The sequence below is a fragment of the Pseudopodoces humilis genome, chromosome 8 (genome assembly GCF_049639895.1).
Source record: "Pseudopodoces humilis isolate 2021_Gansu_Grassland_sample_001 chromosome 8, ASM4963989v1, whole genome shotgun sequence".
NCBI classification, from domain to species: domain Eukaryota; kingdom Metazoa; phylum Chordata; class Aves; order Passeriformes; family Paridae; genus Pseudopodoces; species Pseudopodoces humilis.
The window spans coordinates 26,014,607-26,033,498 of NC_142207.1; the positions used below are offsets into that span (position 1 = coordinate 26,014,607).

General features: G+C 51.2%; 2 protein-coding genes across 2 annotated transcripts in view; both read right to left on the reverse strand.

Moving 5' to 3' along the window:
* Positions 1 to 2,386: 2,386 nt before the first annotated feature.
* FZD5 (frizzled class receptor 5) lies at positions 2,387 to 6,937 on the reverse strand. The gene has a single exon (XM_014249637.2). The coding sequence runs from the start codon at positions 6,894 to 6,896 to the stop codon at positions 5,166 to 5,168; it is 1,731 nt and encodes a 576-aa protein (XP_014105112.1). The 5' UTR covers positions 6,897 to 6,937; the 3' UTR covers positions 2,387 to 5,165.
* Positions 6,938 to 7,332: 395 nt separating this feature from the next.
* PLEKHM3 (pleckstrin homology domain containing M3) overlaps positions 7,333 to 18,892 on the reverse strand; it is a 94,043-nt gene continuing 82,483 nt past the window's right edge. Inside the window, exons 9-10 of the transcript XR_015773177.1 lie at positions 9,497 to 9,677; positions 7,333 to 7,571 (exon numbers count right to left, since the gene is read on the reverse strand). The gene's annotated coding sequence lies outside the window, so the exon portion shown is untranslated. The remainder of the gene's footprint in view (positions 7,572 to 9,496; positions 9,678 to 18,892) is intronic.

Genomic DNA, 18,892 nt, shown 5'->3' on the forward strand with positions numbered 1-18,892 from the left:
ATAAAACAATAAAAATACAGCTCCCTTTTGAAGTGCTGGACAGTAATAGTGTTTCTGAAGGAATTGCATTTAGGTGGTTCTGCTGGACAATGAACTGTGATGGGGAAATACCCTCCAATTTGCACTACTCTATATGCTGGCAACACTTTTCTCAAAGAGGCAAAAGAAAAATTACAATCATGGTCAGAATACTGGAATTACAGAGACTGTTACCTACCTCTGCTCCCAGGCAAAAACAACTGGCCATAGGATCAATGTACCTTGTTTTTCTTAATCCAACAGCTGAAGTAATATTTAATCTATGTTGAGGTGACCTGCTTTCAGTTCCGGGGCAGCACTCCCCATCTGGCAGTAAATGCTGTTTGCAGAGACAATAGCTGTGTTACGGCCCAGCAAGAGTGATGTGAGCACCAGCCAGACCAGCAGGAGCAGCGTGTGTTAGCAGTCAACAGGGGCAGGAGGCCATGGACGTGTTTGTGAGCTCCAAGATGCCCTTGGGTTCCAGCAGCCCCTTCCCTTTGTGTACAGGGACTGTGTATTTTGTTTCCAAGGGAATTTTATGAGAACTACTTCAGTTTGGGTTTGGCAGTTAAGAGGACAGGCACTTGAGGGATGGAATAAATGTCAAGACCACTGCTCCTGGATATGAGTATAAGTGTCAAGCATACCCTGAGCAAGCAGAATTGGACAGAAGAGCCATTGAGGCAAGAGCTTGCACAGGAGGTTGGCAGGAGTGCTCAGGGCAGGGTGAGCTGCTCCATTCAGAGCTCAGCATTGGGCAGGCTGCAGCCCCCATCCTGTCCTGGGATTTCCCACAGCACCGTAGTGCAGGACAATGACACAGAACTGGCATTCCATATTGTTAACCTGGGAAAATTATCCTTGCAATAAATAAGCTGTTTGGCAACACAGAATGAATTACAGGGTGCTACCAGAGTAACTGTAGTGCCCTTACTAACACCCACCCCTCAATGGACTGGCAAAAGAGCACTTAAATGGCAGAGCATGAGCCTGCTTGTATTAGGATTAGGAGAGTCTCAGGCTGCCTTCACAGACAAGGCATTTTCTAGGTGAAATAACCAGTTTGGCTTCAGATCTATGATATTAAAACCTATCTGAAGAGCCACATTCCCCCATGGCATCAGGCACTGTCATTCTCCATGCCACCCATCCTGAACTTGTGCTGCATTTGCACTGTTCAGCCCCAGGGAAGCCGGTGACTGCCTTGAGGGTGGCTTAAGTCGGCCAAGTGGAACCTGGAGAGCACAGGAGCACAAGCATTGGGCCAGCTGTGCTGGATCACATGTGTGCTCACGGGAACAGAGTCCTGCAGGTGACTCACACTGCCTGCAGGAAGGGCCCTTCCCTTGCTCGGAAACAGTGGCTTGAGGTAGGCGGTGGATGGCAGTGCTGCCAAAGTCCTGTTTATGAGGAGCTGAGGACACAACAGCTTCCTGGCAGGCAAGAATGACAACAAGGCTGCCAGCAAGGTGCTGGAGTTACTTCTGGGAGCAGGCAGTGAGTGTCCACAGCTCCTTGAGAAGAACCTGATGCTGAAATGGTTCACATCCCCTCCACACCCCAAAACTGGGTAATTGGGGCGATAGGATCAGCCCCAATGGTGTGTTTTGCCTGTACTTGAGCATGGGGGGGAAGATCCCTACAGAATCAGGTGAGTCAGGCTGTGGGACTGTCAGGTTTATCACTGGGCGCTGGAATGCTGCTTCCAGGTAAGAGATCCTATCTGGTGGGACCTGGTGTGTGCCTACACACCTAACTAGATAGCAGAGTCCTGCACCATTAGTCACCACGGAGCCAGCCTTAACCCCTTGCTGTCCCTCCCCAAGTGCTCCTCGCAACGAGAGAGGTCGCACAGCAGATGGCAACACGACCACCCAAATGGGCCCTTGGCTAGGAGTTGTCATCTGCTTGGCCTTAGGAGTATCAAAGGGCACCTCTGCAGGGCCTGATCTCAGCACGGGGCAAGGGACACGTACTGCAGAAACTGCAGAATGCCAATAAAAGCTGATAGTTAACACTCTTTTAGCAGCGAGGCGTGACCTTGGCCTGTCAGGGAACGCGCTGTCAGCGCGGTCACGGGCACAGCCAGCACGGCCGCCCCCGAGCACAGAACCCAGGGCAGAGCCTGGCTGCACCACCCAGCCCGGGCACGCCGGCACTGAGGGCACGGATGTGTGGCATCCTCTGTGCCAAGGGCAGCGCTGCGTGGGGTTCGTGCACACGGAACATGCTATTCCTGTGCCACACAAGTGTAGTTGCCTCACCAGTTCCCCACGATCCCCAGGGATAAGAGCCCTTCATGGTCCTCCCCCTCCCCCTGACAGGTAAGCTTCTAAGGTAATAAATACTCTAACAGAAGCAGAAGTAAAGAAAACAATACACACTATTTTTTTTTTATATACTCATAAATAACTAATGTTGATACTTCTCTTTGAATAAAATTTCTTCAGCTTTTCACACAATATAGTACAGTTATTTAAGCAACATTGAATAGCATTGGTAACGGAAGAGGCAAAACCCAACATGTAAATTGGCTACAGCAGACAGGGCACATGGCAACGGCTCCTTCCCCCCTCCTGCCACTTGTTGCTGAGAAGCCAGGCTCAAACACGAGTTGATTGTATTAACCTACCGTTAGATTAAAGATGAAAACGCTCTTGCATTTTTCAATAGACAACGATTTGTAGCTGATCTTGGATTTCTTTACAGTCAGCTGTACTTTGGAAAAAACAAAAACAGCAAAATACCACCTTTGACATGGTTTTTTTGTTCATTGTATTGCATGATGTGTGTTTAGCTGTATCTACAAAAGGCACTAGAGAGAGAGAGAGAGGAGTCCAGCAAGGTGTGGACTGGAGGAGGTTGGAATAATTTAATGCCCTGGATTACAGCACGAGACTACCCAGTGTCTCTGCACCTGACCTGCCTCACTGCTGAGAACACACCTGTCCCTAACCTGTATCAAAGGTCACTACGGCTTCTGTATGTACAAATTAGGCTATAATACAATTATTTACAGTTTGTAACACAATATGGTGCAATTCTGTCCACAGTAAAGTACTCCAACATGCTGGAGGGGGTGAGCCATGCTGCAAGAGTGCACATGGATGCAGCTGAACAGTCCCTGGTGAGCCCTCCATCCTTGCACCTCTGTTTCCTGTATCCAGGACACCCCAGAGACACTCACACTACCTTTATCCAGAGATGTACCACTTGAGTGTTCCCTCACTTCCCAGGTTTTGGTTTTAAAATGAGGTGGAAACTTTTTTTGACTGAAGTGGTCCAAGGGTGTTAAGAACAACCTCAGATCCTTGCAGTCCTGCAGGAGCAAAGCCAGCAGCTGTTCTCCAGTGCTTGAGTAGCTGGGTCACAGTGCCACACTTGAAGGAGGGCAAAAAGCACTCCAGTAATGGCTGGGTAGTTACATATATCACCACTGCTTAGGACAGGGAGAAAAAAAAATTAAAACAAGGGTGCTTTCACAAGTGGCCTGAAATCAGAGGCAGCCAGCCTCATCCCATGCCACAGCTGGAGCCCCTTGCCCTGGCTACATTTAGTGACTCTGACAACAGGGTCCCCCCACCATTATTCTACTTACTGAAACCCAGCTGTCACCACTTCTTAATGGTAGGCAATGGTTCTGTTGGTGCTCAGCTGCTGTCTGATCCCAGGAGGTGAAAAGGCTTGGGAAGTTGGAGGAAAAGAGTACGAGCGCTCTGCTAAGTTTCCCTAAATTAACTGCTCCTTCTCAAACCTGGTAGTCTCTCTAGCAGAGGCACAGATTTGAAAAAAGGAGCAACAAGTATTGAAGCCGACTGTCTGGAAATCCCAGCTGATTCTCCGGAGAGACAGCCTGCTGCCTGGCTGGGACACCCCATCCCTGCAGTCCTGGCTTGCTGCAGGGGTACAACCAACCTTCTAGGGCTGGTTGTGCCACGCTCAGCTGCTGTGCCACATTCAGCTGCTGTGCCACACACCACAGCTGGTGGGCAGGACACAGGGCCTGCTTCCCTCGCCCCACGTAACCCACATGGGACAAGGGAGACCGAGGAACTCGCCCCGCTGCAGTGGCGAGAGGCACGAGCAGCATGGACCCTTCCCAGGGCCCAGGGCAGCTCAGGAGAGCCCCGCTCTCTGTGCCAGAGCCAGCGGTGCCAGGGCTCCTTGCAAACCCCAGCTCCACCACCTGCACAGCCCCTTGTGCAGCCCCTCAGCTCCCTGGGCTCAGTGGCTCCATGGGCAGTGGAGCTGGCTGCCCATTGCAGAGCAAGCAGTCAGTGCCACCCAGCCAAGCCCACCAGAGCCAGCTCCTGCCCAGTCCTGAGCCCCGCACTGAAGGGAGCTGGATGTGCTTGCCCAGGGCAAAGGGACCACAGCGGATCACCCGGTCCCTGCCTGCGCTGCAGACAGCTGGGACCCCGTCCCTGGGGAAGATCCTCTCCACAGCCCCTTCCTCCTGTACTGTCACCACCCCTGAAGCCCCCAGCCCATGCAGCTCCTCCCCTCCTGCTCAGTGTGCTGCTGCCTGAGCAAGGCCAGTGGCTGCCTCACACCAGAGCCCCCAGCCTTCTCCTCAATATGCAGCTGTGCCTGGGGCTCTGGGGGCACTGACAGCAGTCTCCTGCTCTGCCCAGGGCACCCAGGGAGGCAGCAACCCCTGCCAGCTCTCCCGGACTCACTCTCTGGGCTTTATTGAGGGGCTCAATGGCAGTGCCAGCCCCCACCTGGGGTTGGGGGCCACCATCTACCCTGCCTGCTACAGCTCTGCCTTTCACCCCAGCACCAGCAAGACCTACCCAGAGGCCTGGTGTGGGACACAAATCAGTGCTTCAGGGCTACTGCCACCTGATTGGCACACAGGCAGCAGCATCCCAGGACCCCAACCAGGATGTGGGACCCCAAATGGGGCATACATGGCAGTGCCAGGCTCCAGGCCTCCCTGTCCTTCTGCCCCCACTGAGCTGGCAGCACCTCCCCCAGCCCTGCCTGGGGCTGCAGCTGCTCCGTGCTCATGGTCCCAGGCAGCACCGCCACGGTGGGGCTGAAGATGCTGGGGTGGCCCCAGCTGTCACCCCCTCTTCTGTGGCCCAGGGTCTTCACAACCCTCTCCTCCCTGTGGCTGAGGTCACCGCAGCTGCCTCCGGTCACACGTGGGACAGTGGGACCTGTTTGTGGTAGGAGGCCATACTGGGCAGTACCGTCCTGCCCACCAGTGCCGGGCTGGCCTCACCGTACACAGAGGCGCCCGCAGGCTTCCTGGCCCGGCAGCAGCGGGTGGTGAAGCGCCTCCAGGACTCGAGTGTCTTTCCAGACCAGATCCAAACGCCGGAGGTGATCCCCACCACAAGGCACATGAAGTACTTGAGCATGAAGACAGCGTAGTCAGGCTTGGGGCGGTGAGGGTCCCCCGGGCAGGAGCAGTTCTGTGCCTGCTCCCAGGCCTCCCGATTGTGCTGCTCGTAGATGTAGCAGGCAATGACGATGGTGGCAGGCACAGTGTAAAGCACGGTGAAGATGCCGATGCGGATCATCAGCTTCTCCAGCTTGTCAGTTTTGGTGCCGCCCTGCTTGATCACGCTGCGGATGCGAAAGAGCGAGACGAAGCCAGCCAGCAGGAAGAGGCTGCCGGTGAAGAGATAAACCACTAGTGGTGCCAGCACAAAGCCCCGCAGATTCTCCAGGCTCTGGTTGCCCACATAGCAAACCCCAGCCACCGGGTCACCGTCCACAGAGCTCAGTGCCAGTACAGCAATGGATTTGGCACTGGGGATGAGCCAGGCAGCCAGGTGGAAGTACTGCGAGTAGCTAGCAATGGCCTCATTGCCCCACTTCATGCCAGCTGCCAGGAACCAGGTGAGGGACAGGATGACCCACCAGATGGAGCTGGCCATGCCGAAGAAGTAGAGGAGAAGGAAAACCACGGTGCAGAGAGCAGGGCCTGTGGTCTCATAATGGATGTGGTGGTGCTCCGGGTTGCAAGCCACGTTGGCGTGCCCTGCCACCAGCCGCACAATGTAGCCCATGGAGACGAAGAGGTAGCAGGCAGAGAGGAAGATGATGGGGCGCTCAGGGTACTTGAAGCGCTCCATGTCAATGAGGAAGGTGGCCACGGTGGTTGAGGTGGAGAGGAAGCAGAGGATGGACCAGAGGCCGATCCAGAAGGTAGCAAAGGTCTTCTCATCCTGGGTAAAGTAGGGCTGGTAGCAGGGGATGGCACAGTTGAGTACCTTCCCAGTCCTGATGCGGTTGTACAGCGGATGGGAATCCTTGGAGATGGGGATCAGGGGCGCTTTGCACTTGCAAGTCTGACCACAGTCCAGCCCTGAGAGGCGCTGCCCATCGAGTGGTGTCAGGTTTTTGGCCATGTCCTTGGCAGGGCGCGTGGGCTTCCCAAAGAAAGGCGGCAGGGTGGTGGCTTCCGTGTGGTTGTATCCCATACAAAGCACTTCGGTGTCCCCCAGCACCGGCAGGCTGTCGCAGCTCATCCTCTCGGGCCAGGCAAAGCCGTACTGCTGCATGATGGGCGAGCAGCCGGCCTTGGCCCGCTCGCAGACGGAGCGGCAGGGGGGCAGCGGCTTCGTGTAGTCGGACAGGCAGATGGGGGTGTACATGCTGCAGAGGAAGAAGCGCAGGTCCGGGGAGCACTGGATCTCCACCAGCGGCCAGAACTGGTGCACCTCCAGCCCGGCCTCGTCCTGCGTGTCGTGGTTGAACTGGTTGGGCATGTAGGTGAGGTTGTAGCCGATGCCCTTGCACATCGGCACCGTGATCTCCTGGCACACCAGCGCCTTGGAGGCGGCGCGCCCCGCCGCCGGCAGCCCCAGCAGCAGCGGCAGCCCCAGCAGCAGCGGCACCGGCAGCCCCCGGCCGCCCATCGCCGCCGCGCGTCCTACCGCCGCCGCATGTCCTGGGCACCTGCCGCCTCCGCGCCGGGAGCGGGGCCCGGCCGGGAGCGAGGGCGGGGTCCGGGCCGCCGCCGCCGCCGCCACCTGCGCTCTGGGCCGGGCGGGCGCACCCGCTCCGCGCCGCGCCCGCGCCCCGCCCTGCGCCCGCCCCGGGGCCGCCCGCGGCCCCGCCCCCGCCGCTGGCCCCGCCCCGCCGGGGCTCCCCGCGGCCGCCCCCACGCCGGGAGCCGAGTCCCGCGGCGGCGGAACGCCGCGCTGCCCCGGCCCCGCTGCTGCAGGCGGCCCGCAGCGCCCCCGGCCGCCGGCGCTCGGAGTCCCGCGGCGGCCCGGGGGCAGGCGGCGAAGTGAGAAGATGACGGTGCTGCCAAACCACGGACTGCTCCGCATCTGTCCATCTCCTTCCCCTCTTGCCCGCCGGGCCCCTCCTGAGACCCGGGGCCTTCCGCCCCTCTCTGCGCCGCGACGGCCCGGCCCGGCTTGCCCGGCCCGGCGCGAAGAGCCGAGCGGCTGGAGGAGGAGGGCAGGCGGTGCCCGCGGCGCTGCTGCCGCTTCGCCCCTTCCTCCTCGGGCCCTTCAGCCCCTCTTCGCGGGAAGGGGCCGGGGCTTCTCCCGCCGTAACGGGATTGGGACGAAACGGGGATAAACCTGGGTAGGGGAAGCGAAGATGTAAAGGGGTTCTGGCCGGATTTGCCTTGCTCCGGCCATGGCACATCAGCCCGGGTACAAGGGACACTGTAGCATCTACCGCCGCTGTCTCCCGGCGCTGCCCGCGCCCAAGCTGCCCGGCGGGGCAGCGCTCCCGACTCCCGGAACGCTGAGCCTCGGCGGGAAGGGAACGGGAAGCCGCCCCTGCCCGGGTGCAGGCAGCTGCACTGCCGCATTCCTGCCCCGGATTCCGGTCGCCATCCACTCCAACAGCTCCTTTCTTCCACCCACCAGGCGGGTGGCAGGCGCTGGAGCGCAGCGCGAACCATCGACGAGACCGTGCCGGGGCAGAGGGCTCTGCCCAGCTCCCTGGGACCGCGGGCTCCTGCCAGGGCCACCGAGGTGGTCACGCTTAGCTGCCAGGAATTCAAATCCTCCAGCCCATGCATTCGTAAACACTGAAATTGCCAGCCTGATTTTCAAGCGCTTCCCTGAAAGCCCTTAAGCCCACGGAATGTTCGGGGCATGCAGGGGAACAGACCTGCCTCAGAAGCCAGATTTGGGGGTCACAGGCTGCAGCTGCTACGGCAGAGCCTTATTCTGGCCAAGGCAGAAGGATGGAAGGGCATTTTGGACCAGAGTACTTGCATCCAGCCCTGGATCTACTAGTCAAGACATACGCACAGCACATCACAGATACAGACAGCTTGAATTCAAGGCCTGGTGCTGAGGAACACCAGTACCCAAAATACCCCTAACTGCACCCAAAACCCACAAAGCAAAGACTCAAAGCATGACTTAGCTCCTGCCTTCCTCACAGAATTAAAACCTGGCTTGCTTATTGCTCTGAGGCCAGTGGCTGATGTACCCACGGGCAGAGCACTCACTGCTGATGACCAAAGTCATCAGGGATTTTAAGGTGAGAGACCTAACGACCACCCCTGAAATCCACATCCACCCAGCCTAGGCATGCATTTTACTTGGCACTGTCAACTTTGATGCTTAACAACATTTTTTTTTTAAGGGAAGAAAAAAAATCTCACATCCCTATACCTTTTTACTTTATGCTGTAAGTTTTCCCTGTAATAGAGCTACACAGAGGAAAATTACAAGTCACATGTTCCTTTGGAAGACAGTGGCATATCCTTGTAGCAGGAGTCATAACTTTTAATTCTCCCCAACAATGAGTTTCTGTGAACTAGTAGCCCAGCAGAAAGCAATCACAGACAGTTTCATTATGGCTGTCAGTTGATTATCCAAATTATAGCTGAGAGCACAGGGCAGCCTTTTTATTACCATCATTGCTGTACAATTAGAAAATGCTGATGAAGCTCCCTAAGAGCAGAAATTCTTTTTTTTGTTGGCATTTTTCATTTTTATAAGCATTCTCTTGGGCAATATCTTAGTTTGATTTGATACACAATGGGAAATGGGTACATGACTGGGAAGGGAAAAGATAAGAAGGGAAAAATGGGGCAGCTCTTCATTTCAGTTAATCTATCAACTCTTGTAGCCTGGTTCAGGTTTTGCCACTCCTCCAGATATATCTAATTCTTAGAGCCTGGCTGTAAATAATGCTGTATTTGCTACACTGGGGACACATAAAATCCAATTAAGAGCCAGGTAGGCATCTGTTGGCTTGCTCTGTGCTTCTGTTTCTTTTTTGTTTTTTATGAATATGTAGCAGAACAACCAGAGCAGGATTAAATATGGTGTAAGTGCAAGTGCAGTTGATAGGTTTGTTACTCATGTCTTCAGTACAGTATGAGAGTGCTTTATGTGCATCCAGCACTATTAGTAACAGAAGATGTGTCTGCACAAAATTTACTGTATCAAACCCTGCAGACAAAAAAGGAAGTGTTTCCTGGCCCAAAGAAAATGCTTTTGTAGTTAAAAAACTCTTAAATTATTAAAAGTTTCTTTACCTTTTATCCATGTGCAGAAGTGTCCATGAATCTCCACCATGCTAGACAGGTCTGCTTGGGAGTTCATCTAATCCCTGCTCCTGGCTCCAGCCCAGAGGGTACAGGCATGGACTGACAATACGTGTCCTCACAGACACACCTTGCACCCACTGAGGCGTTTTCAGCTGGGATGCAGTGGCTCCTGGTAGAAGCAGAAAGCAAAAAGGTGATAAATATTTCTGTATTTGGTTCTTGCACTGCTGATTGTCAGCATACACTGTTTACCTGGACAAACAGCTTTTGTGAAGGATACCATGACTTTTAAAAGACTTTAGAAAAGGACTAAGTGAGATTCCTTTGTAAAGGCTGACTATTGCCCTTGCCCTTGTTAGAGGACTCAGCAGACTTTCGCAAAGAGCTTTTCAGCCCAGGCTTTGGGCAGGGACAAAGCCAGAGAGCACTGATGTCGCTCCTGGCTTTGCCGGTACCAAAGCAGGGCAGGAACCTTCTGCCCCTCTTGTCACAGGATCAGCACACCACCCTTTGGCCCTCGACCCCTCTTGCTTGAAGCAGCAAATCCTGGTTTTGTCTGCACTGCTGACAAGTCTCCAGCTCCCAGGAAGGGAGCAGTGGGGGCCCAGCGCAGGTGACGGCGGTCTCCCGGTGCTGGTGGGCAGCCTGCCAGTCACCCCAGCTGGAGGCTGTGCTGGCTCAGGCATTGCTCAAATTAGCAGTGACCCCTGATAACAATCTGCTGGACTGAGGGGGTGCTGGGGGCCATAAGGTGGTTTGCAGCAGCACAAGACTTTGCCTTACTGCCTGTCACGAGTGCAGGAACAGACATCACTTTTGGCATCATGGTGCAGCCCCCTGGCAGCGCCAGCACAGCAGACCACTGTGTACTGGTACAAAAGGATATCGGTATTTGCCCCACACCGAGGACACGGCTGCATGCTGCACCAAGGCAGGTGTGCTTCTGCTTCCACCCATGCTATGTGTTTGCCTTCCCACCTAAGTGCTGCAGCAGCTCCAGGCTGCCTGTGCTGCAAACCCCAGCACCAAGACTGACATCGTGTAACAGCACCTGGAGTGGGGGGCTCCTAAATAAGACCAAGGCTCTTGCTCAATACAGGCAGGAAGGACCTGACAGGCAGGGAGACAGAGGGACTCTTGGCCCTTTGCAAGCAGGCAGAGCAAAGAGAATCACTGCCAGTGTCTGCAGAGGGACCCTGGCACCCAAATCCTACTGAAGTGTAACAGCAGCAGGGGTGAACATTTCTCATGTGCCCAGATGAATTGAAGGCTGTGGCCTGGGGACAGGAATTCAGATTTAAATCACTTGAATGCTTTTCACCATGCCTTGCTGAAATTCCCTTAAAAATCCTAACTTACATCAATACAATTTGTTTTTATATACACCTGTGCAATTACACACCTTAACATACTGCAGGAAAACAAAACCATGCCAAACTGTACTCTATCCAAAAAGTTACATGAAACTTGAAAACTTCTGAGTGAATTAATCCAAAACTTGATTTCTAACAGTGACAAAGACTTTAGCAACACCTAACACAAATGCTGCAGCTTGTAAAATGCCACCAGAAGTTCAGAGGAGTAAGACCAAAGTAAAATCAGGAAGAGTGGCTGCACATAAAACTAATCCTGCCAAACTCATCACTTATTAATTAACTATACTTGTACATATAAGTGCACATAAAATGTATGTAATAAGTTTTCTTTGGTCTCCTCAGGCACTGGGAACCTTCCCATGAGCCACAGCTGGAATACTGTAGGGATGTTCCTGCCCTGAGGTGCCACTACCACAGCATGCAGAGGCAGGAGGATCAGGGCCCTGGCTCAGAGGCGCAGAGGGGTTGGTGGTGATGAGGATGGGCCTCTGCCATGCCACAGCCATGGCTGGTCTTCAAATCTCCGTGCTGTGACTCACACAACACCGAGATAAAGAGGAAGCAGTGAAGTTCCTTACATCTAATTTTCCTGGGTGGGGGAGGGGGGGAGGTATAGTGCAGCCTGAAACATCTGAAACTTTTCAAATATGTAGTTTTGAAACACAACATATTATGCTTTTTTTTCTTTTCTTTTTCTCTCATGGGCCCTTGAAAAGAAAACAGTCCCTATAGTGAAGTTGACATGATAAATTAGTATGGCCCTGGCAAAGCCCTCACTCTTCATTTGGCAAATACTTATTTATGGACTTTCAATTTGTGGCTTATGTAACAACAGGGTGAGTGACTTTCAAAAAAGCTCCGCCATGTATTGACCTGATACAGCCTAATGGGCCCTTCAGAGCAATTAGGATTTATTGTGTTAGCGTCTATTGTGTATAGAGACCATTTTAAAAACATGTGTTATTTACCCAGAAAGCAGTAATGACTGTTTAAATACAGTGAGATTGTTTCTTAAACTCTTGCTGCTCTATACATTGCAAAGAAGTTACTCCAAATATTTTTCAGAGTTAAATACTTTGCTCCAGTGGGATTTCCAAGCCAGATTATTGTATGGCACATGTATTTGTATGCCTATAGCTGTAAGTGAACCGAGCTCTCAGGAAAGCTGCAAAATGAGCAGCCTGGAAGCATGGAATCTGAGATTTTTTTTTTCAACCAAGGGGCCAGTGCTTGCAGCTCAGGCCTTTCCCTAACTTAGAGAGCAGGGCATGTCCCATGAACCACACAAGTTTTGCCGTATCTGATCTGAAAGTCCAGCAAAAGTGACCTTAAGAGCCACGAAGCTGTGGTTTGCATCATAGCACATCTAACCCTTTACATGCACATGAGGTGGGGCCATCAGCACTTCCCTGTAACCTCCTGGGGGCCAGCATGCAAGAACACAAGTGTTGTCTTCTGCAGACCAACGCAGGTGTGAGAAGCCAAACCCCTGTCCAGGCTCCTCAGCAGGCCTGAAGGAGCTCAGCTTTGCAGCCCAGCAAAGATCAGCGCTGGCTTACACCAGCTCTGACTCTGACCACAGAGTAAAACAAACCCCCAGTTCATACATGGGAGCCAGCAAGTCCCTCTATGAAACAACAGTACAGACTAACTACTGCTTGACTTATCTTCAGACCAATGCTGTTCTGATCAGTGCTACCTCAAAAATAGCTCTTTCCTTTTCTGCCTTTTTCCTGCTCTCTCCTTTGCTGTGTGAGACCTTCAGGGAGAAACTGCTCAAAGCAGTTCCTTGGCAAAATGCTTTTCCTGCCCTGCTTCAGATTGCAGCCTTTGGAGACTTGTTTCTATCTGCTTGTTTTACACCAGAATTAACATATCTGTTACCGCTGCAGAGACAGAGGGACAAGTTAGAGGACCCTCTGGTTGAAAAATTTGTGGCAAGTATTTCAGAGTTAGGATACAAGTTTGTAATGGCTAGTCCTCTGGAGAACAGTCAGGCAGCCTAGACTGAAGCTGGCTATAACTTAAAATTTCTGTTTTGTGGAAAATTCCAACAGTAAAAAATAATATAAAACACACCAGTTTGTTCCAAACAGGGCAAGCTGCTCATACTTCTGAGCAATCCTGCAGCATCAGGAAAAGCTAGAAGGCTTCCTTGCAAATGGAGAATTCCTAGAAGCCCCCTGTCCAGGAAGGCCTTAGGAACACAGGATGAGGGAAGACCTGGAGTGAGTGACACAGAAATCCTAGGGTGACGGATCTTGCTGGCAAACTGGGCAGATTTCAGGCAAGAATCGGCCTGGTGAGCATTTGTCTCTTAGGTCTTACCTGATTTTCAGAGAAAGTTGGTCAGTCAAAACAGCAACATTTCCAAGAAATTTTCTGTCTCTGCTGAACTGACAATTTACAAAGAGACTGCTCTCTATGAACATCTGCAGTTATGGGTGGTCTCTCCTGACGTTAAAATTCTATGAATTGATACAAAACATATGATAACAATTGGTGCTGTTAAAAGCAACTTCAGTCTGTGTTCAGCATAGTTTGAGTTCAGTCTGTCTTTTCCTGAAAATATAGAATTTACTTAAAATAGGTTTCAAACATGTAAGCCAGTTTGGCTGCATTTCTTCACTAACCTCTCAAGATGCTGTGATCAAGCCTTTTTAAATGCAGTGATTCTGGACTCTCTTGGGGCAACCTTAAGGGACCTTTATTTCCAGAAACTGGACTCCTTTACAAGATGCCATATCGCTCACTTAAGATCAGAAGCAATCAAAATTTATGCATTTGAAAGCTTTATCCTGTATGTGTACTTATGTACATTACCCTAAAAGGAGAACATTCATGTACAATACACACATGCTGTGTTCTCATATTTCTATGAACCAGAAAGTATCAAAGCCAGAGACCTCCTGAAACAATGTCCTCTACCTGACCTTTTAGGCATTCTTGCTAAGATCAGGCACTTCAGGTTTTCCCTATCTTCTTCTGATATCCTTGAAGTGCTTGGCACAGAGCTAGAGGAATATTTGGAACTAAGCTTTAGTGAGTTGTGTCATTCACATCAAGTGAATGAAACGATGTTGAAATACAGATTTAAATCCCTGCATAATCAACATTTATTGGACACAATAAAAAGAGCCAGAAACAGATGAAAAGGCAATTAACACTAGCTAGAACTATACACATTTTGATTACTTCCTTCTGCAAGTCATTCATGGCATAATATAATACACAGGTCAAAGTGATTTTGGAAAGGATGTTGATAGCAACCTTCCCATTCACATATTAGTCAGATGTGAAGGATTAACACATGAAAGTGACCCTTACGTGCTGCAGTGGAATGGAAGCAGGGAGCAGAGTCTGCAGCAGGAGCCAGAATGGTCTTTTTCCAGCTCAAGGCTGAGTGGTTGATTTCCCAGCTCTCTGTGGCCACAAGGCCAGGGACTAATGATAACAGAATTGGAGCAAATCGGGAAATTTGCTGGGCAAAAGAAGGAAACCATTCTCTAAATCCTGTACCTCACTGCCACATACAGCAACACTGAGCATGCAATGATGTTATCCTGCTTGGGATATCACCTGGTGATGCAAGAAAGTGCTCCAAAATATTGCACAAGGGCTAGCATAGAGCTGCCAAAAATATTGATGACAAGGTTGTGTAGCCCTCTTACAGGCTTTTTTCCCCCAAACTGATACAATCAAATTGATTTTGTGTAAGCAACGAGCTGACACAAAAGGTAGCACAATTGCTACAAAAACGGGGCTCACGTAGGTCAGCATCTTCCTTCTGGCATGAAAACGCTGAAGTGGCTTGGTTCAGCTTTTTGCTCAGAAAAGTCTGTCCAGGTGCAGGAGAAGTCATGCTGGATATGTATTTCCCTTATGCTGGTGAATTAGCTGTCCCACTATTTGGAACAAAGGAGAAGCCGAGCCCTTCTCCATGTCTCCCACAGACTGGCACTGCCAGACCCCCAACCATTACACCATCACAAGACAGACGGAATTCTACTGGGCGCACTCACAGAAATTCCTGTGCAAGCTTCCACCTGTGCTAGGTGCTGAATGTACCTGCAGTTCAAACTGCTCTTGGGCTGAGCAGACAGGGAACACAAAAAACTGGAGAAAGGAAAGGTAATTCTCCTTGTTTTTGCAGACCCAAAAGGTCTGTGGTTTGTCTCTATGGCCAGAGAGAGCTGTGAAATCAACCCCACAGTCCTAAGATGGAAAAATACCATTCTGGCTCCTGGTGCAGATGCTGTTCCCTGTTTCTGTTCCACTAGAGCACACGAGACTGACAACCTCTGGCTCTCTGCTGCAGAGAGGCAAGGCTGAGGCTGCACCTCCCTTCAGTCAGGGCCAGACTTACTGTCCTGAAGACAAAATCTGTCTTCTGGTAGACAAGCAGTCTGGAGAGAAACAAGGCAGACTTTTTACCTGGGCCAGCCAAGCTGCATCCTGGCAGGACTAAACATCCCTCTTTGGGGGAGGAAGGGATAGAGCAAGGTGAGAAGACAGTGTAATCCTTTCAGCTGAGACTTTGCCAAGGATGTTGCTAATTAGCAGAGAGAGGATGTACTGTGCCTGGTGAGAGACAGACACATTCTCTGTTGTGAGACAGTGCCTTCAACCAGCTCTATCTGTGAGACACTGTGAGCTCCCTGATTGTGTTTGTATTGCAGGAGCCATCCCAGCAACACCAGCTGAGCCCTTGATGCCCACTGTGCTGCCCTCATATGAAACCCTTGATGGGATTTCAGACAGACAAAACATCTTGGCTGTAAATCTTATTTTCACTGTTCTAATACAACCAAACCTATTTTGTATAGACGTACAGAGTGGCTGTGGCTTCCAGGTCATGGAAAAAGACTGGTATTGGAGCAGCATCTGTATTTTCTAGGTTTGCTTGGATATCTAGGAGATAGAAGAGTGTTGTACTCATAGCTACCAGAGGAAACAGGGAGGCATTTTCAATCTCTACCAGCAGTGAGATGGTGGTCCAGAACTGTGTGTGTGTATCTCACACACTGCAGTTTGGAAACATTTCCAGCTGAGGCTACTAAATTTGGTCAGTTACTAAATTTGGTCAGTTGGTGTCTGCTCTAACCACAGTGTCTAGCCACGCTGAGCTTAATCTGCAAAAGTCCAGTTTGAATTTATGGGACTGTGTGTGGTTGTGCTTGAGATAAGCACCTATTTCAGCAGCCCTGTATTCAAGGATAGCTGAAACATACATCCACTACCTAAGAAGAGTCAACAAACAAACCATTAGACCCCACAGCTTTCTTCCATAGATTTTATTTAGATTCCCATACAACATAAAAGGAATGATTCTCAATTTTGTGCCTCTGTGACTTTCCATCGGGGCTAAGATGCCCTGAATGTCTCCTCAATACTTAACCACTTTTATGTAAGGTCAAACCTGCCTTGGGGCTCTTTTAATACGGTGTATTTCCAAGACACAGCTAACTCTGTTGGACACATAGGCTCCAGACTAAACCTAGTACAAGAAGCTCAGGAAATGAGCTGAGACTGATAATACCAGCAACCCGATCTCTACAGAAGTAGGGATTAAACATATTCAGCAGCACACTAATGCAGCTGCCTAAAATAATCCCAAGGTGTGCTAGGCCAAAATGTTCTTTAAGAATTTCTGTATGCACCAATGAAGGCCTTAGTGTGACTGAGAGCTGGCATAGATATAAGAGATATGAGGGGAGAAAGGTGGAGGCAAGTGCTGCTTGCACTGTGCAGATTTTTGGAAGGATGGGCAAGGTTTGGTCTTCAGCCTGAGGAGATTCCTCACCTTTACCAAGCTGTCTGAGGTGCTATCAGGCCTTTCCCTAAATAGATCATAAAAAAACCATGCAGGTGATTATTTTATAAACAAAGGTGGAAACAACAGAAGCAGAATAACAGCAGTGGCATCCAAGTCTCTGCTGGGGAAAAAGGGACAGGCGACAGACAAAAAGCCCAGCCTCAAGGTGTGTCGGGCCAGGCTGCAAGAAGGGACAGGGCTGTTTAAAGGTCCTTGACACGGGCACGGCGCTGACTCTGAAACCACCCCCCTGCCCTGGCTGCAGAGTACCTCCTCTAACCGGCTACGAGCTTTAGAGAATGAAATCCAATTTACCTGCCACAAAGAAGAGCATGGTGAGGCCTCCCTAGAGCCGGTGGGTAAAGGAGGGCTGCCAGTTCCCACCCCCGAGCTGCTCCCCTCCCAGCCAGACCGCAGGGAGGGGGGAAGGGGCAGCTGTGGCAGTAAGTGCAGGAACAATTCACTGGAGAGCCACGGTGCGCTTTGCAGTTTGCCCACTAATTACTATTAAGCCCCGGTTCCTTTTTGTGTTCCAAGGGACGTCTTCAATGTGGCACTGCTTCTTGGGCCTTTCATGCGGCTGGGCTAACCCCTGAATAGCGGGCTCCCCCCCCTCCTCGCTACCTCTCCCTTTTTCTTTCCCCTTTTGCTTTTCTGATAGTATTTTCTGTCCATGTTGTGTAAGGCCCTAAATGAATCTTGACTGCCCCTACAGCCGACTGGAGACGCACAAAAGCGGCCCATTCCAGTGGCCACAGCGCCATTGTGTGCCCTAACAATGCACTAATTGGCGGTGACAATTGTGCGGCTGGGGAGGAGGAGGGGGCCGGCCGGGGGGTGGGGGTGGAACACGGGACATGGGTCCTTTCCAGTGGCTGAGGCGGGTCAAGAAAAAGAAAGAAAAGTGTGAGCAGCGAGAAACACGCTCTGCTCCGCGTCTCTCCAGGCTGCTTGCTCCAAGGCCCACCCCCGTATTCCTACATGGAAGTGTGATGCGACGAATTTTAACGCGTGGCTATGCAGAGTAAGAGATGTGCAATCTAAAAGGGTCATCTCAACCTCCCAGGCTGTCTCACCATGCCAGAGGCTGAAGAACTCCTGTGATGAGGACACCACTGAGATATTCATGGGAAAAGGTCGCACACACAGCCAAGAAGACGCTGGTGCTGGGGCGCTCTGCTCTGGGTACCCATGGGGAAACTGCTTACCTCTTTTTAAAGATATCATGAGCTTAACATACCTGCATTTTGCACCAGGACAGTGGATGCAAGGACCCCACAGCACCGTGCTGGGGTAGGTGCTGGTCCTGTGGAGTAGGAACCTGTGGTGCTGTTGGGAGTAGGGGAATGAATCTAGCCCACATCTCCAGCACTAGCGAAGCTGAGGGCTGGAGGGATGAAAGGGACAACAGGTACCATGGGACTGAAGCTGTTTTTTTTACTGTGACACCACCTAGGACTCAGGAGGGACTAATTCAGTCTCACACCGAAATATGGCAGGAATTTGGCACAGACTTTGAAAGCTGTCTCAGTATGAAGCCCTGGAGCTGACAAGTGAGGGACAGATTTCAGCTCTATTCATTAGCTTTTAAGATAAAATATGGGACAGGAAATGGCATGGACAATGCTTTTGAGAAAGAAGTATGGAAGTCACATCCAGTTGCTTTGGCTCAAAATGAATTCAGACAGTTGACAGACATGGGGTCAGATGCTGAAGTGTTCAACACCTACTCATCTGTTTTCCAAACAGTTCCTATCAGCTCCCTCAGAGAACAGTCAAGACCAGCAGGTGTGGAGCACTCTTTCCAGAGAAAGCAAGGCAAGCCAGGCTATCAGCAATACTCAAGTTTATGAAGGGCTCTGAAATATCTTCTGGACAAAGACATTTATCTTATTTGAAGCCAACTGACCTTTGAGAAGCATTGTCCAGAGCAGGGCCAGGAAACAGGTAATTCTCCTACCCCTCTCAGGAGAGCTGTGGGACTGCTGTGGTGGGGGAAGACTTCTACTGAATGTTTTGATAAAGAAGAATTGCCTCCTGCATCTGGAAAGAAACAACAACTTCCCATACAGTGTCATCTAAACAGGGAACAACCACATGAGAACCATCTATAGTGGAAGAGCCATACTCTTCTAGTAAGCATTATGCATCAGCATGGCTTGGAGAAGCAATCCTGCCATAACCTCATGAAGA

Excerpts from the sequence above, each read along its gene's own strand:
- FZD5 (XM_014249637.2), bottom strand. The coding sequence starts at position 6,896 with ATGGGCGGCCGGGGGCTGCCGGTGCCGCTGCTGCTGGGGCTGCCGCTG.